General features: G+C 39.2%; 1 protein-coding gene across 3 annotated transcripts in view; it reads right to left on the reverse strand.

Annotated features, from left to right (window-relative positions):
* Nucleotides 1-24,347, reverse strand: part of TENM1 (teneurin transmembrane protein 1) — a 657,629-nt gene that overhangs the window by 85,304 nt on the left and 547,978 nt on the right. For all 3 annotated transcript variants that reach the window (XM_030934095.1, XM_030934096.1, XM_030934094.1), the window contains one exon: nucleotides 2,727-2,881. In XM_030934095.1, coding sequence (XP_030789955.1) covers nucleotides 2,727-2,881 — 155 coding nt within the window. The remainder of the gene's footprint in view (nucleotides 1-2,726; nucleotides 2,882-24,347) is intronic.

The following is a 24,347-nucleotide window of genomic DNA, read 5'->3' on the forward strand; positions in this document are numbered from 1 at the left end:
GGTGTGAGGAGGATGGAGAATGGGATTTGGACTGGCAGAGGTACTTTCAGACTTGAGGAAAGGGGCCATGAGAAGTAGGCCTCTAATAAAGGTAGAGAGTGATAATCTGGACACTGATCAATACAGTATCCTTGTTCTAAGCCAGTCTGGGTGGACAAATTGGAGTTACTTTTTAGTGTGTCTCAGGCACAGAACAGGAAATGGTGGATAGCAGCAGAGTTACTGGCCAAATAATCTGTACATAAAATCTACTTTCTTTCCTGGTAAATCCTGCTGGCTTCTACCGTCCCCTTCTCATACCACACAACCTCCCTTGCCTCCAAAAGATTCTACTATATCTCTAAAGCTAAAGTTGTGTAAAGAAAGGGGAAAGAGGGTACTTCAGAGAAACTGAGGCTTGGGATGAAATGCCATAGAGAAAAGTTTCTTTCTCCTGGTTACCAGGGCTTCTTTTCAGTGGGCTGCATTGTACATCCCAACCTGAAAAGGGTGAGATTTTATGGTGGGAATTATGTTTGGAAAGTGTCATGTGAAAAAGAACCCTTCTCATGGTGATGATGATCATATGTTTGCTCTACTAAGACAAAGAATTCTCTTTCAACATAACTTTTCTACATAGAAACAGAAAAGTTGTTTAGAGTTGACTGATTGCAATACTAAGTGCCCTATTTTAAGTTAAAAATATCCCACAAGTGAATCATACATGTGCATCTTCTCTCTCCCCCCTCCTCTGTACAAATACATTCACACCCTTCTTTATTGCCATAAATAATGCTCCTTTTCCTTGCCTTCTGCAGCATTTTGAATCATGGAAAGTTAGACCATTCTAGGACTTGATAGCCTGATCCATTCAAATCTCTATTAAAAAGGGTTTGTTCATTTTGTCAGTTTTCCAGGCCCAACTCCCCATTTCACTTTTGTAGTTGACTACATATGAACATTTCTTGAGTTTCTGGGGCAGGGCAAGGGCACATAGAGAAGAAGAAATCCTAAATAAGCTAGTGTTTTATAGAGATGTATGCTCAAGGTGGGTGGAGGTGGCAGGAGATCTTAGGGTCAATGACTAAAGCAAGGTTTCTTAGGGGTGTGTTCCTTTTACTTACTAATATGGTTTTGCTGTGTCCCCACCCAAATCTCATCTTGAATTGTAACTCCTACAATTCCCACATGTCGTGGGAGAAACCTGGTGGGAGGTGATTGAATTATGGGGACGGGTCTTTCCTGAGCTGTTCTCATGATAGTGCATAAGTCTCATGAGATATGATGGTTTTAAAAATGGGAGTTTCCCTGCACAAGCTCTCTGTTTGCTTGCCACCATCCATGTAAGACGTGACTTGCTCCTCCTTGCCTTCCACCATGATTGTGAGGCCTCCCCTCCATGGGGAACCGTAAGTCCAATAAACCTCTTTCTTTTGTAAATTGCCCAGTCTCGGATATGTCTTTATCAGCAGTGTAAAAATGGACTAATACATTTACCTTGTTTTTCTAGGTTTTAGGTGGTATGACAAATGAAGCAACAGGAATATCATAACTGTGGGGGACACTGCTCATTGCCTCCCCAGTAGCAACCCTTTACTCCTTGCTAACAGAACTCTGATTTCGGTTTAAGAATCAGGTAGCAATGTGCTCAGGGAAGGGGACCCACTTCTAGAGGGTCTGAATCCACTATGTAATCCCATTTCCCCTTTGCCAGTGACTGGTGAAGGCATGGGCATGTGATTCAATTCTGGCCAATGTGACACAAGAAGGAAATCTGCTGGCATCTTTGCTATCTTTGGACATCTCTTTATGTGAGATAATTAAACCTTATTGTTTAAACAACTTTTAGACAAGTATTTTATTACTTGCAGCCAAGACCATCCTCTCTGATACGCTAATCAATTTGAAAACTCTCAACATCCACTTTAATTCTTTTGAAAAGATTATTTAATAATCTACTTTATTAGGGTCACAAATTTATGGAATGTTAGAGCTGGAAGGTTTGAGGACTGTCTAATCTATTTCCTTCATTTTTTGTTTCTGCAGACTAAGAAAGTCAGACACTGAATGTTGGGACTATGCTGTATGCTCTATAATCTCTTTAAATGTCTAATACTGATTTTGTAGAATTGTGGTAAAATCAGAATTTTTGACCCAGATGAGAGCTACACGGAATTTTCTTTTGTCCTCATTGGCTTAAAAAACAAAAACAAAAACAAAAACAAAACCCCAAAAAACAGATTTCCTAAATAACAGTAAAATAGATCTCAGAGGGAATGTTGCTTTTACTTAAGAAAACTTCCAAACACCCTAGAAATAGCTATTTATATACACGTGAATAACAACATGCTCATATATTCATTAAAAAAGATGTCTAAAGAGCCTTCATAGTCACTATTTTTCTAAATTTCAGTCACTGTTTCATTTAAAAATAATAGAATTATATATCTTAGAAATATTCAATAAATGAGATTGGCCTTACCTTCTGATTAATTCAAGTTTGAGAGACTTTACTTAATTGTATGTTAATATTCTACCTGACGTTACTTCCATCTTTGCTTACCATTTTCTCCCAACTAAGCTTTTCTAATGAGGAAAAAAGTAACTTACATAAACAGAAACTTCTGCTATCTGGTGTTATAACAGATATACCAGGCTTCCATTCTACCTAATTTCTACATGAGAAAATTGTTATCCATTTCCATGATGCCAAATGACGATAACACTTGAAAACCAGTGGTGCCTACCTGAGTGATGTCCATTCCTGAGTCACAGCTCAGTGGTTGTGTGGAAGTCAGACCATTTGAGCCGATTACAGTTGTGATCACAGCATTCTCATCAATTTTGCGAATCATAGTCCCATCCACAAAGTAAATGAATCCATGCCTATCAACTGTGATGCCTGTTGGGAAAGAGCAAATAAGCATTAGTAGTCTAGTGAACCACATTTGTACTAAGTTCTGTATTTTGAAAAAAGCTATAGCAATGGAAAGGCATTTTAAAGACATATAGATTAAGTTCTGCTCAGCACAGACAGGACAGTAATGGGAGAGGTTTGTTGGGGCATACATTCACTTCTTTGTGTATTGAGAAGAAATGACAAAAAGTCACATGCAGAGATAAAGCCAGGTCTAATAATTTTGTTTTGTCCAGTTTTACATTTCCACCCCCTTGATACTTGCTTGCCCCCACAATTAAAAATCATCTTTAAGATAAGTGGGGAAAAGACAGGGAGATCATGTATATTACATTTCTTTTAGGGTGCTGATGCATACGCTGCTGCTTATTTTCATGATTGCATTAGCAAATAACTGACTTGAAAAGCATTATAATTATTTTTATCAATTCAGACTTTGTTAAAAGGGAGTTTGTAATAACTCTGATAAACTGGGCTGAGTTTTTTCTCCACATTATCTATTAAGGGGGGTTGGAGAGCAAAAATATAGTATCACAAAGGGATTGGCTAAGTTTCTAGAAAAGATAAAAGCTGATAAAAATTTTCACAGTTTTTACACACTGTGTTAATTACAGCCTGGTTTCTTAAAATTTTTATTATAATAGCAGTTCGAAGGCTTGGGTTCTAATACTGAATACCCCACTTACAACTAATGTGTGACTTTGAGTCATTCATTTGCAAATTTCAGACTCCTCTTTGGTAACATAGGGACAGGGTCATCTGCCTTATTTAGCTAAAGTGATCTACTGCTCTGGTTTGGCTGTAACTGAGGCAGAGATCAGTTTTAAAGCTAGGACCATCCTTGACAAACCAGGATGAGCTGGTTACTCTATATCTTGTTTTTTGTTGTTATTGTTTTTTTTTTTTTTAGGGAGTTTTGCTCTTGTTGCCCAGGCTGGGTACAATGGTGCAATCTCGGCTCACTGCAACCTCCGCCTCCCGGGTTCAAGCGATTATCCTGCCTCAGTCTCCCAAGTAGCTAAGATTATAGGCGCCCGCCAGCACACCTGGCTAATTTTTTGTATTTTTAGTAGAGACAGGTTTTCACCATGTTAGTCAGGCTGGTCTCAGACTGACCTCAGGTGATCCACCTGCCTTGGCCTCCCAAACTATTGGGATTACAGGCGTGAGATAGCAGGCCCGGCCCTAGGTTGTTATATCATATGAAATAATACATATAAAAAGTATCAGATACACTTTAAGAACATATGGCTCTACTCCTATTTCCCTCAGTGCTTTTGACAGTGCTCTTGAAAATAACCACATGGCATTTTTCAAACTAGTCTACAATTCAGTCTTTTCCTCACTTCCCTTTATTTAGGTTTGTTGAAACTCATTGAATGGATGTTAAAGTCAGAATTTCTGTGCTAGCAAGCATGTCCTTTTAACACAACACAACACACAAACACACACACACACATATGAATTTTCTGGCAAAATGTGAACTCATCTAGAGTCATTTCATAAACCCAACTTAATAAAACTGCTTTTAGATGAACTAATTCATTGGCAGAAAGTTAATATTAAGACTTGGCTTTATGGTATACTTTGATTAATCCTGATGTTCCTCATGAAGTATTAATTGTTAACATCTATAAAAGTTACAAATTCATTTTAATGTCCCCTGAATACTTCTAAAGTCATCTATGTTTTGGTGAGTTCTCCAAGGAAACCATCATGTCCAAACAAGGGATTTCCATGTCCATAAATCCCTTTATGATTTTTAGAAGTATAAGGACCCTTAAGGTGGTTTATAAAAAGACTTTTAAGACTGGGGAAGGTTAAATGATGATGGCATATGAACAATTATTTAATCTCCAGAACATTTTGGGTGAGGATGAACCAAGAGGGAACTTCTGCCTGTTATTTTTGTGTTTTGGCAACATCAATTTCTTGATTGCTTAAAATTTGGTGTGGTTTGTGACAGACCTATTATTTAGAATCACCTTCTATGACCACTATATTAAATATTGCTGAGTATAAAATTTCAAATTTGGCTGTCTTAAGGGGATAGACTGAAAGATCAAGACTCAAGACTCAAGTCTGGAGACGGAAAGGCTGACAGGAGTTGTGCTCGACATGTACGAAATCATGAATCATTTACTAAGCACTATGATTTCTAAATCATAGTGACTCACTATGCTAGGCTCTGTGAGGGTATAAGGACAAAGAATCTGGTGACATTGAAACTAAGACTAAGAGGAATACTCTGGAACTTTAGTAAGTTAAGGATATTAAAAATAAAATGAAGTGTTGCTCTTCTGAGGAGGTAGTAAACCTAGAGGATCTGATCCTCTAAAAATTTGAGCAGGTTCACAAAAGGTATAGAGAAATAAATGTATTCTTAACTAGTATATGTGGGAAGGTCTTTACATCTCTTTGCTGATATCAGGGAGGACAATTCTTTTCTTTGACTACCACACTTCTCATCCCATCAGAGTGCAAAGTTTAGGATGATCCACGGAGGATAATCTGGGACTTTACACAGTGTTCTTACTTTTACTTTTTGTGAAGATCTAAACACTGTGAACTTCTTTCTCTCTGTTCATGTCAGTTGAGTTCCACAGATGAGTGCCCTTTGAAATAAGTCTAGGCTTATTAAATACTCACTATTTGCCTTCAGGGCTTATTCTGCTGACAGTTTGTGGAATATTTTCCTTTCATATATTTGTGTAGCAACTTCTTTTATCATGGTCCAAATTCCAAATATACTTCTTTTTCCTTGAGAAGCTTTAATTAACTTTGATTGGGTTACACTTATGTTTGGAGTTGAAAAAGAAATAGTAGAAAAGGCTTTGAGGAAACTATGTGATAGGTGCTTCATAAATGTATCTAGGCATATTTTATATGTACATATTTTCCTCTCATTTGCCTTCCCTTACCAACCAATCAACCTACCAACACATAAATTCCCCAAACAACAATTTTGCAACCTCTTTGCTGGTGAAGTTTAAGGGTTATTTAATTTTCACTGAGGGTAAAAATCAAATTGGAAACCCCAGGCAGGAAAAAGAGAATAATATTTGTCCATCATTTGGGGAGGTTTCCCCTCCCATAATGCTTATTGTTATAACCCAGGGATAGTGATGATGCAGTAGATATATTACTGCTTGTCAGAATGAGTGAAAGGAGGTGACACATTCCCAGTATATATTTTAAGCTTTATTCTTTGGAGATGGGCATGTGAGTGATTTCAGATCACATAAAGCCAACTGGGGCTAGCAAGATCTGCAGATTCAATTTACTTTCCAATTTTGATATTGTTGTGCCCAGATCTCCAAAACTTGGTAACCAATGTTGTGGGCATAATTTGTTCCAACGGTCATGTTCATTGATGTGCTCACTGACAGCATTTTCATTAGCACTTAAAACACAATCAAAGGTACAGTCTCTGGATGAGAAAAGATTGAAAGATCTAAGGCGTACTAAGAAAACCACTTCCAGGTTTAAAAATTTTGAACCAGAATTCATTTTCAAAGCAAGTAAAAATATAGAGATCTCCGATATTACCACAAGGTTAGGCAGTGATGCGAGGCAGGTGGAGGTGGAAGCGGGAAGAAAACACACAATAGCTTGAGTCCCCTTACTTTAAATCTGAATTTAAATATCCCCCTGCACCAAGGAAAACATCAGCCTCAGATGCCCAGACAGCATGTTTAGCTTGGAGCACATTTTTACATTTGGGAGAAAATAAATAAATCACTGTAAATTAGTGCATATAATGAAAGTACTGACAGACCATAACCTGGAAGTGTGAATGGTGCTGTCTCCATTCATCAGCATTAAGCCCTAACAAGCTCTTTCTATGGAGAGACCTGCTCATAAATAAAGCACATCTTGTAAAAAAATTATTCACAACATCCCATGCAAAGTAGGGGATATTATATAATATCTGAACTGCAGGCTCTTTTCTTTGTGGAGCATTACTCTGTATGAAACCACTGCAAATTATAGGTGAAATTATTTGACTTCTTCCCTTGTCTTATTATCCTCTAATGAATAAATACTATAATTCTTAAGAAGACAATTGCCTAAAGCTGGGGCAGCCTGGATAGTTACTTATAAATTTATCACCTGTGAGGGGAAAAAGACGCTACTGATCAATACTGAAGGAACAGGGGCATCCTGATGTAATCACTGAGAGTCCAGATGTGGTGCTTAATAGCCTGCAAATAGTAGCTAAAATCCCAAATTAGATAACAGTGAAGATCAGAGTTTTTGGCTGTGTAGAATGCCAATTTCAAATGTTGGCAGAAGGCATCTCTGTACTTAATTTTTTAAAATTACAGCTGTTGAGGCCACCTACATTTTTATTATTTCTATATAAAAAATGAAACATCTTTCAGAATATAAGCTTTGGAAAGCAGTCATAACATTTTCTTCATCTATAGCCCTAGCAACAAGAAAACTGAAATACTGGATGTTTTTTGGCCACAATCTGCTGTTTAATTTTATGAGACAAAGATAAATGGTTAAATCAACTTCCAGGGAAAGTCCTAAGCCTAATATGGTGTCAGCTCAATCTCCAATACTGAGAGTGCTGAATTGTGTAACTGATTCAAAAATATTCTTTAAGCCAAAGGAATTTTTCTTTGTTCGTGTACATTCCAATTCTCTGAAAATTGGTATTATATGTGTGGTATATATGGAAACTCTACTAGGCAGAAAAGTCCATTCTTCAATCCATCTGACTACTGTCCACTTAATTACCCTCTGGGATCAGAAAGGGCCAAGTTACTTATGCATAATAAGCCTGGTAAGTTCTCTCACTGTGTAGCCACTAAATGGAGCTTCTAGAACTTGGAGGGTTTACAGATTTCTGTGTGTCACTAGAGGTTGGAAGGAGGCAGAGCTTAATGACCAGCTGAGATGATTTCACTGTGTGGTTAACAATGGCTTCATGATTTCTCCAGTAGGAAACACTAATAAACTCACTGTAATATTATATGACTAGTGAATAGTGAGTTATTTAATCAGATATTTTGTTTAGTAAAATGCTATAGTACATTCTACATAGTAAAGGTCAATTTCCAAAGAACATAAACACAAATTAAAAATGATAAGCATTCAAAGTAATATTCTGCTGACTGGAATGTCTCTTTTGATTACTCAAAAGGCACTTCAAAGGGCTTCATAGTCATTATAAGGAACAATAAATTTGTGGGCTACTTAACTAAGACTTCTGATTGAGAGAAAGACAGACAATGCCAGTGTTTAGCATTTGTCTTGTCTTTAGCTCCTTCTGATCCTCTCAAAGCTTTAGACTTCAGCTTTGCCATAAGGCAAAGTGAATGGACAGAAATTTTAAATCCACCAACCACTATTTTTCTTAAAGCTTACTGAGAAAAATGTTTTTCTGTTTACTCATTAACTTATTCAAGATTTATTTTGCACCCTCTATGTGTGAGGCACTGTCCTAGGCAATGGGAGTACAGGAGACTATAAAACAGACATGGCATTGCTCGTAGAAAGCCTGGAAACTGGTAGAGGGAGACAGAGAAATAACCAGGCAATTACAATGCCATTAGATAAGCACTAGTTTGGGGGAAGTCCAAGGTGCCATTGGAACATCCTTGGGGGATGGGCTGGGGAAATGAAAGTCACCAGTGATTTCTCAGACTTAAGTGATAGGTAAGCTGAAATTTGAAGATCCATGTTGAATTCTAGATGAGCCTAGTATGTATGAATTCCAGGTAAACACCACTGAAAATCCATGAAAGATGACTAATATTACTAAACAATAATTGTCTGGAGGGAGGGAGAGGGAAACAAAGAACAAAGGTGACTAAGATGGCGTACTTCCGGGTTCTTCATCACCAACTTTCCCACGCCCGGGAAAGGCACAGGTCAACTGCGCAGGCGCTGCATGACCTCCGACCGAGGAGACCGAAACCTACCTGGCCGCGCCCACCGCACGGCCCTCGACCTGTCCGCATCCCGCCTACCGCCCCCGCCACTCCCAGGCCCAAAACATAAAAGCCGCTCTGGCAGGCACGTGGCGCGAACTTCCTCGGCCCCTCCTCATACACGGGACCCAGGAACCTCGCCTGAGAACGCCGGAGCGACTTCCTCGGCCTCCGCCGCTGGAGACCGGTGAACCTCGCTTCCTCTTTCTTTACATTGGCTACGTAATATAGTTTCCTTTTTATCTTGCCTACTTGCCTTTTCCTGTGGCGCCGGCTCTGGTGGTCACATAAAGCAAATCAGTTGGTGCCGAACCCAGGAGGAGACCCCTCCTCAGGGCCCCCCAAGGTCCGAAGAGCCTCCTCCTTCCACACCGCGGACAGACCAGGACCTAGACATCGCTTTCCACACCTCCAAGTCTCCTAGGGGTGAGTACCTTTTGCCTCCCTCTCATACTCCTTGGCCAGAAGTCCTGCGCAGGCCCAAGGTTTTTTTTCCAGTCACCAGGTGACCCACAGGGGAGTTCCCAAAGGCAGAGACGTCTGCCCAAAGGAACTCCATTCCATTCCGTGGGAGACCTGTCCAGGACGGAGATGTCCACCTGGAGGTAATCTCCATTCTGGCTCCAGGAGCCTCCCACCAGTCTCTAGTGGCTCCAAAGGACGCTTTGTAGCCAGGTAGAGTTCGGTTTCCGTTTCTGCCTATAGGCGAGAGAAAGGCAATGGGAAACCCCAATCCAAAATACCTAGAGACTCCCCTTTAGGGTGTCTTCTAAAAAATCTCAAAACTTTACAATTAGAACAAGATCTTAGGCGAAAGCAACTGGTGTTCCCCCCCACTGTGGCGTGGCCACAATATAAATTAGACAACCAATCTCAATGGCCGCCTAAAGGCACTCTAGACCGTAACATTTTAATCGACCTCAGTAATTTCTGCCAGCGCTTAAGCAAGTAGTCTAAAATAAATTATATACAAAAGTTTTAAGACTTGCGTTCTCGACCAGACTTGTGTAGCCAATGTTCCTTGGCCCAAGTCAAGTTGGCTAAGGCGCGGACCTAGCAAAGTCAGAAAAGAAAGAGTCATCTTTCCTGTCTGACTCGCCCATGTCAGCTTTCCCAGACTTCCACTCCTGCCGTATACTCCACCTCCCCTCCCGCTTCTGCTCCACCTCCCCCTCCCGCTTCCACTGTAGTTCCGACCTCCTCCTCGGTCCCGCCTACCATTGTTGAGGCTGCCCCTCCTTCCATCCCTTGGCACTTCCGCCTACCCACCTTCCACACTCCCTCTCATTCTTGCCTTATCCGTAGCTGTCTCTTACTCTCATTCCGCCTTCCTCTTCAGTCTATTCCTGCCCTCCTCTTCCTCGGCTCCTTCCTAACTATTCTGTCATCATTCTATTACTGTCATCATTCTATTACCTGCTTCTTATATCTCCTCTAATAATTGTTTTAGACCTTTAGGCACCTAAGGCACTAGGCAAACCAGTGTCTGATCTCCGGCCTAGTCTTAACTAAAACCAAACAATACTCCAGACACTAGGCAAACCGGTGTCCTTACACCTAAACAGCGGCGGACAATACCGTCTCCTAGCAACTACCTCCGCTACATCACCACTGTTGCCCATCTAATACCAGGTAAAACAATTACTGTTATCTAAATTCTTTTATCTTTATACTTCTGCTTCTTCTCTATCGGCTACAAAACTCTCCGCTGTTGACTAAGTCAATGTCCTTCTCTCCCCCTTAAAAAACACCAAAATGGAGTCCTACTTTATACTTATATTACCACTCTTCTTATACACTCCAACGGCTGGCGGAGTAAAAGGAGGACTCTACGGAGATCCTATTTAAGATTCATACCCGACTGCCACCCTCTTAATAAAAAGGACACTTGTCCAACAAAAATCCTTCCCTAAAAATATACAAGTCCTACAAAATTTAATCTTAGCCATACAGTCACAGGAACAGGCCCTACAAGACCAACTACACCCCCCCCCCATAAAGACCCCTTCTCATAGTTAAAGCTTGTCTGTCAAGGGTTAAACCTAACACAGGCACCTCACATAACAAATCTCTCCCAGTGTTTCCTCTGTGCAGCCCTTGAAAGAGCCCCCTTAAGTCCCTTTACCTACTGCTTTCAAGGCTACAACTGGCTCTACAAGCACCTCCCAAAAACCGTTCTTACTCCATGTCCCACTATACCAAAACCCAGAAAATCCAATCCTTTCTTTCTGCTACTCTGCCCCAAACTCCTCCTGGTGTAAGCACACCCAACCACCCAATAAGACCCAGACAGCCCCCGTCGGAGGTTATTTCTGGTGTAATAAAACCCTCTTCAAGGTTCTTAACCATGCATCCATCAACCAATCCCTCTGCGTCCCAGTGTCCCTAGTACCTAGCTTAACTCTATATAGCAAAGCAGAAGTGGCTGAACTCACCCTACAATTTAACTCTCCTCCTAATAATCTCCAGAAACAGGCCGTCTTCCTTCCCCTAATCATCGGAATTTCTCTAGCCTCCTCCTTAGTGGCGTCAGGGCTTGGAACTGGGGCACTCGCCCATTCCGTACAATCTACTCGATCTCTAACCACCCAAATTCAAGAAGCCATAGAGGCTTCAGCTGAAAGTCTAGCCTCTTTACAATGTCAAATCACTTCAGTAGCTCAGGTGGCAGCACAGAACAGGAGAGCACTAGATCTTCTTACAGCTGAGAAACGAGGAACATGTCTTTTCTTAGGAGAAAAATGTTGCTATTACATAAATGAGTCAGGCCTGGTTGATACAAACATCCAAACCCTAAACAGAATTAAAACAGAACTAAAAAACTTCAACACCCCCCTAACCCCAGGCCCACCCATATAGGTGCTACCAGTAATACAACAAATGCTCCCCTTCCTCATTCCTATATTAATCCTCTGTCTTATCCTATGCTTTGCCCCCATTTTAATCAAATTTCTCTGAGCCAAAGTTCAAGAGATCACCCGTGTCGCCTTCAACCAGATGCTCCTACATCCCTACATCCAGGTGCCAACCACAGACCCTCATGACAACGCCCCCTGACAGCAGGAAGCAGCCAGACAGACAACGACGCCCCCAATCATCATAATCAATAAAAGGTTGGACTGTCTGGACGGAGGGAGAGGGAAACAAAGAACAAAGGTGACTAAGATGGCGTACTTCCGGGTTCTTCATCACCAACTTTCCTGCGCCCGGGAAAGGCACAGGTCAACTGTGCAGGCGCTGCATGATGTCCGACCGAGGAGACCGAAACCTACCTGGCCGCGCCCACTGCACAGCCCTCGACCCGCCCGCGTCCCGCCTACTGCCCTCCCACTCCCAGGCCCAAAACATAAAAGCCGCTCCCGGCAGGCGCGCGGCGCGAACTTTCTCGGCCCCTCCTCATACGCAGGACCCAGGAACCTCGCCCGAGAATGCCGGAGCGACTTCCTCGGCCTCCGCCGCCGGAGACCGGTGAACCTCGCTTCCTCTTTCTTTACATTGGCTACGTAATAAAGTTTCCTTTTTATCTTGCCTACTTGCCTTTTCCTCTGGCGCTGGCTCTGGTGGTCGCATAAAACAAATCAATAATCATTTCCATTTGCCAAGAATACTATGATATTCCAGGTACTGTGCTGGATTCCTTACATAGATTTTCTCATATAATCCTCACAACAGCCCTGTGGAATTGTACTAATGTAATTTTTTATATGAGGAAATGGAAGTGCAGAGAGGTAGAGTAACTAACTCCAGGTTACATACCTAGAAAATGCTAGTTTAAAGTGATGAGTAAAGAACTCTCTGTTCAGTAAATGGTGCTACAATAACTGGCTAGCCATATGCAGAGGATTGAAACTGGACCCCTTCGTTACACCATATACAAAAATTAACTCAAGATGAATTAAAGACTTAAAAGTAAAACCCAGCACACCAACATGGCATAAGTATACATATGTAACAAACCTGCACGTTATGCACATGCACCCTAGAACTTAAAGTACAATAAAAAAAACAAACAAACAAACAAACAAACAAAAAGAAACAAAAATCAAAAAAAAAAAAAAAAAAAAAAAAAAGTAAAACCCGAAACTATAAAAACCCTGGAAGAAAACCTAGGCAATACCATTCCAGACATAGGCATGGGCAAAGATTTCATGGTGAAGACGCCAAAAGCAATTGCAACAAAAGCAAAAACTGACAAATGGACTTTTATACAGCAAAAGAAACTATCAACAGAGTACATAGGCAACTTATGGGAGAAAATGTTTGCAAAATATGAATCTGACAAAGGTCTAATATCCAGCATCTATAAGGGACTTAAACAAATTTACAAGAAAAAAAAAAAAACAACCCCATTAATAAGTGGGGAAAGGACATGAACAAACACTTCTCAAAAGAAGATATACATGTGGCCAACAAGCATATGAAAAAAAAGCTCAACATCACTGATCATTAGAGAAATGCAAATCAAAACCACAATGAAACACCATCTCACACAAGTCAGATTGGCTATTATTAAAGGTCAAAAAATAACAGATGCTGGCAAGGTTGTGGAGTAAAAGGAACGCTTATACACTATTGGTGGGAGTGTAAATTAGTTCAACCAGTGTGGAAGACAGTGTGGTGATTCCTTAAAGACCTAAAGACAGAAATATCATTCGACCCAGCAGTCCCCTTACTGGGTATATACTCAAAGGAATATAAATCATTCTATTATAAAGACACATGCACATGTATGTTCATCACGGCACTGTTCACAATAGCAAAGATATGGAATCAACCTAAGTGCCCATCACTGATAGACTGTATAAAGAAAATGTGGTACATATACACCATGGAATACTATGAATCCATAAAAAGGAATAAGATCACGTTCTCTGCAGGGACATGGATAGAGCTGGAGGTCATTATCGTTGGCAAACTCATACAGGAACAGAAAACTAAATACCACATTCTCATTCGTAAGTGGGAGCTAAATGATGGAAACACATAGACACATAGAGGGGAACAATACACACTGGGGCCTATTGGATAGTGGAGGGTGGGAGGAGGGAGACGATCAGAAAAAATAACTAATGGATACTAGGTTTAATACCTGGGTGATGAAATAATCTGAACAAACCCCCATGACACATGTTTACCTATGTAATAAACCCGTACATGTACCCCTGAACTTAAAGTAAAAGTTGGGAAAAAAAAAAAAAAAGAAAATGCTAGTTTAACACAAGTTTGTCTGAGTTGAATGCCCATTCTCTTAACCACTATGCCATGTAGCTTAAATGAGGTTATCAATTGCTTTACCATGGGGGTAGGGTACAGACTGGCTTAAGAAGGTTCAGAAACTCCATGAAATTATCGATAGAATGTTTTGTGTATGGGTATTATCTTGGGGAGAGAGAGTCCACTGGTTTTGTTAAAGATTGTCAGAAGGATCTCTGACCCATCCCAAAAATTGTTAAGAATTCTTGTATTCCTATAGATCTCTTAGACTTCTTCAGAATTATTCTTCAAAGGTATTCTGTGGCTTCATCTTCACAGAGCTGATGAGTTTCAAGAAAGTACTCAAGAGCTTCCATGTGGTGGGGAGTTCGGTGATTTCACTATTATCATATGAACTACCACCTAAAAAGGAGACCCCACGCAATGGGATATCAACTCACCTAGGTCAAAATAGCTTTTATTAAAAAAGATAGGGAATAATGAACACTGGTGAGGATGTGGAGAAAGGGGAATCCTCATATATTGTTGGTGGGAATGTAAACTAGTACAGCCACTATAAAAATGGAATTAAGGCCCCTCAAAAAACTAAAAATAGAACTATCATATGATCTAGAAATTCCACTACTACTACTGGGTATATATAGAAAATAAAGGAAATCAGTATATCAAAGAGATATCTGCACTCCCGTGTTTACTGCAGCACTATTCACAACAACCAAAATATGGAATCAACTAAGTACCCATCAGTAGATGAATGGATAAAGAAAATGTGGCACATATACATAATAGGGTATTATTCAGCCATATAAAGAATGAAATTTTATCATTTGCAGCAACATGGATGGAACTAGAGGTCATTGTGTTAAGTGAAATAACTCAAGCACAGAAACACAAATATCACATGTTCTCATTGATATGTGGGAGCTATAAAAGAGAGTAGATTAGTGGTTACCAGAGGCTGGGAAGGGTAGGGAAGGATGAAGAGAGGTTGATTGATGGGTATAAATATGCACTATAATAGAAGAAATAAGAACTAGTGTTTGATAAATCAGTAGAGTGATATAGGTTACAATAATCTATTGTATATCACAAAATAACTAGAAGAGAATAATTTGAATGTTTCGAGCATAAAGAAAAGACAACTATTTAAGGTGATGAATATCCTAATTATACTGATTTGATCTTTACAAATTATACAAATGTATGAAATTATCACACATAGCTCCCAAATATATATATCTATATGTATCAATTAAAATTAATAAGGTCCTTTCATTTTCAGTATGGCAGAGACAATGCTGTGTTCATGTCATCCCGTTTCTCTTTCTTTCTGAGAACAGAGTTAGATTACGTTTCTCAGCCTCCTTTCCAGTTAGATGTGGGCAAAAGTAATGTATGCAACTTCTAGGTCTGATCCTTAACGAGATGTGTATTGAGTTTCTCTATGGATTACTACCTTCCACTGTAGGCTGACTGCATGCAGATCATCCAGTAGAGGACTCCAAGGCCTAAGGCACTGAGGAATCACTAGATGGAAGAAGCCTGGTTCCTTGAATCACTGCTTGGAGCAGAGATTCTTCCACTCCCCAGGCAACCCATATTAAATTGTGATGTAAGAATGAAATAAATTACTATTTTTTGTGAAACTATTGAGATATTGTGTGTGTGTGTGTTTAACATGGTTGTTAGCTTGGCCCCAGTATTAACATTCAGCAACCCCAATCCTATTCACCTTTTAAGGCTTTTATAGGATGTTTCCCTTTCATGAATCCTTCCCTGCAAACTCCAGTTCATCGTGGTCTCTGTTTTCTAACCCACGGAAGCTGTTATTTATTTATTTATTTATTTGTTACTGTGAATTTTCCAATCATGATCCGTGTAGGTAATAAGCTCCCTGAGGACAAGAACTGGATTTTAGAATTAGTTTTTATATCTCAAATAATTCAGTACACTTGGGCACAAATGTTCAATAAACCTTCCTAAATTACAGGACTAAATTTCCATGATTTATACTGAAACATATCTACCTTGAACAAAATAAAGCATGCCAGGAGGTCAAGAACTGCATATGAATTTCTCTAGAAATGAGCTTGGAAAGGATGTAGTGACAATGTCTTTGTCTGAAGTCCTTTAAGAGGAACACAGTCCCCTATTAATTAGTGATGATTAGAATATGGGAAAAGTGGGGTTGACAACCAAGAGCACACAGACAAAGGACCATGGATCAAATTAACTGCAAACAAATGTGATCCATGTGGACAGTTACAATGAATAGCTCATGACACCGCTTCCCCCACCATACATACAAATCCAGTTGTTCTGTCAACATAACTTTGTTTGTGATCTTGTGATCTCTTCCGACCTTACCATGTTAGGAGTTCTGAAGAAACAGAAGTGCCTCAAGATTTTTTCAGGCTGATTTTTGTTACAGAATAGCTGTAGGACTTTGGATAATGCATTCGGCCACTCAGTGTCTTGATTTCCTAACTTATATACTACCCACTACACAAGGTAAAATGGTGTGAAGCTCACAAGAGCCAATGAAATGAAAGGACTTTGAAGAAGATGAGTATTATGGTGTTGCTAAGTGGTATCTTAATTGCCTAGTTATTGCTATAATTCTTTCTGACAGGGACTTTTCTAAGCTTAGAATCATAGTCAAAAATTACCACACAGGCTCTGCTTGAACATTTTAGGCTTTTCTGTGTTCTGTAAATAAGATTTCAGTCCATGGAGCATTATGCAATCCTTGTCAGTAGGAGAGCACCCTATGTTAGATTCACCATAGAGACAAGTCAGTAGTTAAAAAGAGTTTGTTAGCTCAGGGGAAATACTACACTATTAAATTATTGGTGTAAAAGCCTTCAAGCTTTTATAAGATGGTTAAAGCTTTCATACACAGAATCAAATAAATGAGGTTCCATGCCATGCAACTCACTAAGAAGGACCCTTGGCCAAGATGGTGGTAATGTGTCAACATTTAACAGTGAAACCAGACACTGATAATAACGTGATTTATTTTTCTTTGCTTTATAGAGGTTGGTGTGTGTGTGTGTGTGTGTGTGTGTGTGTGTGTGTGTGTGTGTGTGTGTAGAGAGAGAGAAAGAGAGATTAGGGTAAGTAGATGGTGCTAGTTCAAGTTTAAATGCACATGTCTTGTTTTATTTTTGTGTTAGAGTTCCTGCTCAAAAGATGCCTGCAGGCTGAGATTTAAGGGTACTCAGTATATATGGGCTAAGATAAATGAGGCTTACTAAATCTGTGCTGCATATTTTATATCTCCCCCTTTAGAAATTCCTCAAACATCAAGCAACGATATCTGAGACACTACTCAGATACATTTGAAAGAACTGTCTCTGTCATCCTAAGGAAGGAAACTGCCACACAAGAACCTTAGTGAACAATTAGCCCTAGGAAGGAAAGTTCATTTTTGCCCATGGACCAGCAAAACACTAATTGCAGTTGTTGCACTCTAGGGAAAATGAGTCTATCTCAAGGTATGTGAATGACCACGAGGTTCTAATATAAAAAGCAAACTAAGTATACCTTGTCCCGAATACTCAATAAAAGCAGGATATGAGGAATTAAGCCGATAGTGCTTACTATTTACACAAGTGGGGTAATTCAAGAAGAATTAAAATTTCTCTAGGATAATGATTTGCATGTAGTGCCCATTCAAAAACAACACAGAGGGCCCATTTAAAATTATCCCTGCATCCGTACATCTTGACTAATGAAGCTAGTGCTAGAAGAGAAGTTCACAGTCAGGAGTGGTAGACAGTCATTTGCAAAAGGTAAGGCAGGGTAATGAGCACTGCGTGAATACACATTTTAAACCTTTTAAGTGGAGGTTCAAGAGACGTTTAGGAGAACTGATTTGGGCTCAATCAAGAATATATGAATATAACAACAGCATACACACACAGACACAGGCAAAAATATGATAGCGGAACAAAAAGCAAAAAATAGTCAAAGCAGTTGTTTAATGAGATAAACAACTTCTTTTACTGTTTTTACCTTTCCACACTCTGCCCTACAAGTGTGACAATCTGTGGGCACAAGAACGTGACATTGAGAGGCATTTATAATGCTGGGATGTTTTGTTCAAAGGGAGCTAATGATTTCCTTAGCCTTGTCTTGATTGAGATTGGAGTTTCCAAGGCCATTTCCCTGTCTTTTTCCCTCTAAACTCAAATACTCAGACAAGTTCATCAGAGCTATGAGAGGTGGAGGAAAGAGTCTGGGGTAGAAGCCAGAAGATTCAGTTGTGAGACTGACTGTGACTTTAACAAATTTAAGTAGTCTCCCAGTCCTTAGGTTTTGCCTTTATCTAATGGTGAGTAGAAAAGCTGAACTGCTCATGTCAGTGGATGACTGTAAAGACCATATAAAATAACTTCTATGTGTGAAATCTTTCTGAAAGGTCAACACAAGTGATGTTAGTATTATTTATAGAGACAGGGTGTTGCTGTGTCGCCCAGGCTGGAGTGCAGTGGCATGATCACAACTCACTGCAGCCTCGAACACCTGGGCTCCAGACATCATTCCCCCTCAGCCTCTCTAATAGCTTGGACCACAGGTGCATGCCACCACACCTGGCAGATCAAAAATTTTTTTTTTGTAGATATGGGGTCTCACTATGTTGACCAGGCTGGTCTTGAACTCCTGGGTTCAAGTGATCCTCCTATCTCGACCTCCCAAGGTGTTGGGATTACAGGCATGAGCCACCGTGCCCCATCTTATTTATGTTTTTGATAAATTTTTCTGGCATCATACGGTGGTTTATCTGTTTCTGATTACCTGCTTCAAAATGGCTTGACTTAGATGGCAGGAGCCCTATGTATAATTCTGACAGCATATCCTCCATGTTGATGGTGATTATCAGTCTGTGCAGGGTCCTATACTGTTTCTCCAGTCAAACTGGTCTATGCACTGGCTCTAAAACATACTGCAACTTCCCCATCATTACAGATTTGCTGTACCATTTCCTGTGCCTGGAATACAACTCTGCTTATCTTTCAAGGTTCAGTGCAAGTCCAGCCTCCCAAATTACAATATACAAACTGACTTGAATACTTGCAAATATCCTGATGGAGGCATTTCCTTGTCAATTATATCAAACAATTCCATTGGTCTTGTCTGATGGCAGAAATCTTCTGAACCTATTAGAAAAGATGTGTAATACCAATCCAAGTGGATAGGAATGAGATATAATATGTCATTAAGCTGCGAATCTAAAGCGTGAATTGCAACTAAGAGACTGGGGTGTTTTCGACTGGACTTAAGAATGCATTTTACATACTGAATTAGGGCCATTTCAACAAATCCATTTCAGGACCACCCTATTCCTCACAGGAAGGGCTAAGTCGTTCACTTCCCATTTAGCATCACCTCTTTATTCTCCACTGGCCTACCTTCTCTCCTTTGCCTTATTCTTTGAACTCTTATTTCTTTTGGAGTTCACTTAACCCATCAGGAATAGAGGTTAGAATAGTTCCTAGTTCTTTCTTATCTTTGTGTCCCGTCCTTTTTCAGATTCCTTCCTTTTTCTCTACTTCTTCCCTCTTGTCATTTTTCCCCTTTTTTTTCTCTCCAAACCCCAATCAGCTCTCCCGTCTGTGAATCCTTGTGGTTTTTAAAGTTTATACATGCAACCTAATCCTGTATTTTAGTCTTCTCTAATGAGTACTCCCATGTCTCCCCAATGAGATAATATTCCACTCAAGGGCAGGGACCATATCTTCTTAGTTTACTTATGATTTTCAAATTTGTTGCTTGAAAAACTTAACAAAACAATAAAGCTCAGTGAATGTGGTTCTTTTTCTAAGAAGATATACCAGGGGCATGATGTGGATGTGCTAGAGTAGCTAAAACCAGTGGGAATCTTATGAATAGTAAGGTGGGGCCATTGACACTAGTGTCTTGTTGACATCAGTAAAATATATTGAAAGTATTAATTAAGATAATGGCATCTCTGGATTCCTGTCTGATAACCAGTAAGTTTGTGCTGCAACAAGAGATGGTTGTGGTGTTTGACTACAGCACTTAGCATAGTTTCTGACATACAAGACTACTTTATATATATGTGTATATATATACACATATATATAAACATACTTTATATATTCATAAAATAGATGATTAAGGTCTATTTTAGAAACATAACAACTTGAACAATTTAAAAATGAGTAATTAATAACAGGCAGTGACTCTGATAAAGGAAGTAAAACAAAACTAAACTGAGGTGTATGAAAATACTTCCAGATGACATTTTTACAACTGCAATGATTCTTTCCTTAATTCAACGGCTCAAACATCTCCAGCATTTCCAGGAACTAGGAAGATACCATTTTAGGGTCAATGCAGAAGCAAGTGGTTTTGGTCATTTGCAAATTGGCTAGTATTTTTTTCAACATTCAATAGATTATTTGAATAATGTCATGCTGTTAAAATTGGATCAGATATACTTGGGAAAAAGTGCCCAACATTAGTAAGAAAAGTACAACGGAAAGAAACATTTTAGGTGCTAACTGTTGATCTGTGGTTTCTCAAAATTTCAAGTATAACAAGTGAAAATCAGAAGATTTCAAAGTAACCCTTCTTCTGTCCACTCTCCCTGGAAATGCCCCCAGCTTTATTACTCTGGAAAGGTGAGATCTTGCCCCAAGTCATGAAATAGTGCTGTGGTAGTAGCCTGCCTGCAGTTGTGATTTTACTTTGTTCAAGAGAACACAGGGAAAGGATTATGAAAACCAATATAGGTAAGCTTAGCAGAATCTACTCTGATGGATTTTGGCTTGGGGAGGGACAAAGCAGACCTATCAATCTATTACTATGGCTTCAATTTCCTTGGGTTAGAGATGCTTTCCAAAATGAGAAATAATTCCTGCCCACTAAGAGAAACTACCACTGTAGTCAGCTTCCTTTCCTGAGTAAATACAGGTAAAATGGGGCACCTACCCTCCTTGCTTTTCTCCCAAACCCATTAGACTATTTCCCCCAAATGCAGTCTAATAAGCTTTTTGAAAATTGTGTTTCCCCCAAACACAGTCTTATAAGCTTTTTGAAAAATCAAGCGGAAGAGCTAGTAAATGAAACTGGAAGAAAAATAGAGCAAATAACACTGGGGCTTCCTCACTAGGCTTTGATAGTTGAGGCTTGAAGATAACCTCACATTTGAGTTATTAAGCCTGTGATTCCTTAGGGGGAAACTTTAAATGGGCCAGAACTCACTCCCAAGGGAACAGTGACTTTCTCTGGTCAACGATAAAGCTGACTCATTATACGGAGGCTCTCTCAGGAAGTTCACTGTTAGTCATTTAGGAAACTCCACATATGGGCACATACTAGAGGTGCTGATGTGATGATCTCCACAGCTAATGGAAGAGCCTCAAAACCAATCTGTTCAGAAAATAATGGATTAATGCAGGGGTCCTTGATGACCCTGCTCCATGGCCAAAACTGGTGTGTGTTATGTATATGTATACATATACATATACATGTGTATATGTTATATACATATACATATACATATACATATACATGTGTATATGTTAGTACCTGTGCCTTACAGGATGTTAAATATTTTGACCATCATTTTTATATGAGTGAAAGTCTTATTTAAAACAAAACAAAACAATACAAAACAAATCACTTTTTGAAATGGAATAGTCAGGTATACATTTGTAAGTTGATTTCTGAACCCTAGTTCTTTTTTTTTTTTTTTTTTTTTTTTTTTTTTTGAGATGGAGTCTCACTCTGTCACCCAGGCTGCAGTGCAGTGGCGTGATCTCAGCTCACTGCAAATTCCGCCTACCAGGTTCAAGTGATTCTTCTGCCTCAGCCTCCCGAGTAGCTAGAATTACAGGCACATGTCACCACACCCGGCTAATTTTTGTATTTTTAGTAAAGATGGGATTTCACTGTGTTGGCCAGGCTGGTCTCCAACTCCTGACCTCAAGTAATCCGCCTGCCTCAGCCTCCCAAAGTGCTGATATTTCTAAATCCTACTTCTGACTTAAAATGTTTCACAATCAGGAAATATTTCAAGTGATTAGAAAAGTGAAAAGAATACTACAGACCATCATGCATGCATCACCAAAATTTAATATATGTTATCATTTCCTTCATATATTTCTTTCTTTTCTTTTTGAGATGGAGTCTCACTCTGTCAACCAGGCTGGAGTGCAGTGGCGTGATCTTGGTTCACTGCAAGCTCCACCTCCTGGATTCAAGAGATTCTCCTGCCTCAGCCTCTTGAGTAGCTGGGATTACAGGCACCCACCACCATGCCTGGCTAATTATTTTTTAATTTTTATTTTTAGTAGAGACGGGGTTTCATCATGTTCACCAGGCTGGTCTTGAACTCCTGACCTTGTGATCTGCCCGCCTTGGCCTCCCAAAGAGCTGGGATTACAGGCGTGAGTCACCGCACCCTGCACATATCTCTTTCTTAAAAAGGAAATTATATGGATATAGCCAATCCCATTTCCTTATCCCTATCCTCTTTTTCCTTCTCCAGAGGTAACTACTGTCCTGAAGTTAGTGTGTATCATTCCCATGCATGTTTTTATACATTTTCTACATATGTATATGTCCATGAATAATACATAATATTGTTTTTGTGCTTTAAAAATTTATGTAGGAGATGGATGACAGTGATGGCTAAACAATAATGTGAATGTACTTAATGCCTCAGAACTGTACATGTAATAAAATAGTAAATACTATGTTATGTATATTTTACCACATAAAAATACGTAAATTATATTACACCTTATGCATCCTTTTGCAATCTTCTCTTTTATCCATGCAACATTATATTTTTGGCTATTAATGGTTTTACATGCAGATCTAGCTCATTCATTTTTACTGTTGTATAATGTTCCATCATTTGACCAACCCCCTGTTAATGGATTATTAGTTTGCTTCTATCTTTTATACTATAGTTAATATAATAGCACATGTCTTATGCACGTGTGTACTTGTGACAGTCCATACACTTTTCTTCAGTAAAGCACCCTCTAGCTCATCTCTCTGATGTTGCAATTTTTCCCCTTTAGGTGAACGATGAATTTTGCAAGTAAACAGAATTAAATTAGGGCTGTGTCTGTACAATCAATGAAGTCTGAAAGAAGAAAATTTGAATACAGTCAAACAATTTTGAAAACAAAATGTTTATTACAAATCTTGAAAATAATCTACTTAATAATAGTTACTAGCTTAAAAAAGTATTTTAATACTTATTCTCATTCTCATCATCATACTTTATTCAGTACTTAATCTGTGCCAGGCACTGTTTAACCCATCTTGTGTCATTTCATCCTCTATAAACCCATAATGAAGGTAGGTACTATTTCCATTTTACAGATGAAAAAACAGTGGCTCAAATATGGATTCAAAATAAATTTGAACCCATTTTTATCTGTACTGTTCCAAAGTCTCTGGTTTTAACTACCTTACACACTTCCTAAGTTTTCCAAATTTCACAGGGCTCAAATTGGAGAGGCACATGGTATGATTTAAGGGTCACTAAAAAGTCTGCCCACCTGCCTTAAATATATTATATCTTTATGACAGGAAGATTTTTCCAGCTGGACACAAACTCTAGAGATGTTAAGAAGATATATTGATAATTCTGACCATATGAAGTTAGAAAATTCCATAGGGTTAAAAAAGGAGAGAAAAATCACAAGCTTGGAAAAATATTTGGAACACATATGAAACACAAAGGAATGTTTTTCTTAATTTCCAGAACAGAAAGGACAACAGCTCAGTAGAAAAACTGTAAGAGGATATGAAAGTGAATTTACTAAAAAAGAAATACAAATGGTCACAACCGATATGAAATGAGACTCAAATTCATTGATAATTAAAGGAATGGAAATTAAAGTTACAAGCTACAAGGCACCATTTCCTGCTGATTAGATGGGCATACATTAGGAGGTTTATATTGAGAGCTGCTGAGGGTATTGCAAACTGGAACTCTGATACACTATTAGTGAGATTGTAAATGTGTTCAATCTTTTGGGAGGACAATTTGTCAATATCTACTACTGCTAAAAATTAACCCTATGTATGTACTCACAAAAGTGCTCCAAAATATATGAACCAGGTTATTCATTGCAGCACTGTAATAATAAAAGATTAAAAACAAGCAACAAGTATATCAAGAGGCAACTGCCTTAATACATTATGGTGTATCCATATGTTATAATATCATGCAGCTCTTAAAAACAAAGAGGTAGATATGTACCTGCTTTTATGGAAAGATCTTCAAGACATATTATTAA

The sequence above is a fragment of the Rhinopithecus roxellana genome, chromosome 7 (assembly GCF_007565055.1).
Source record: "Rhinopithecus roxellana isolate Shanxi Qingling chromosome 7, ASM756505v1, whole genome shotgun sequence".
In the NCBI taxonomy this organism is placed as follows: domain Eukaryota; kingdom Metazoa; phylum Chordata; class Mammalia; order Primates; family Cercopithecidae; genus Rhinopithecus; species Rhinopithecus roxellana.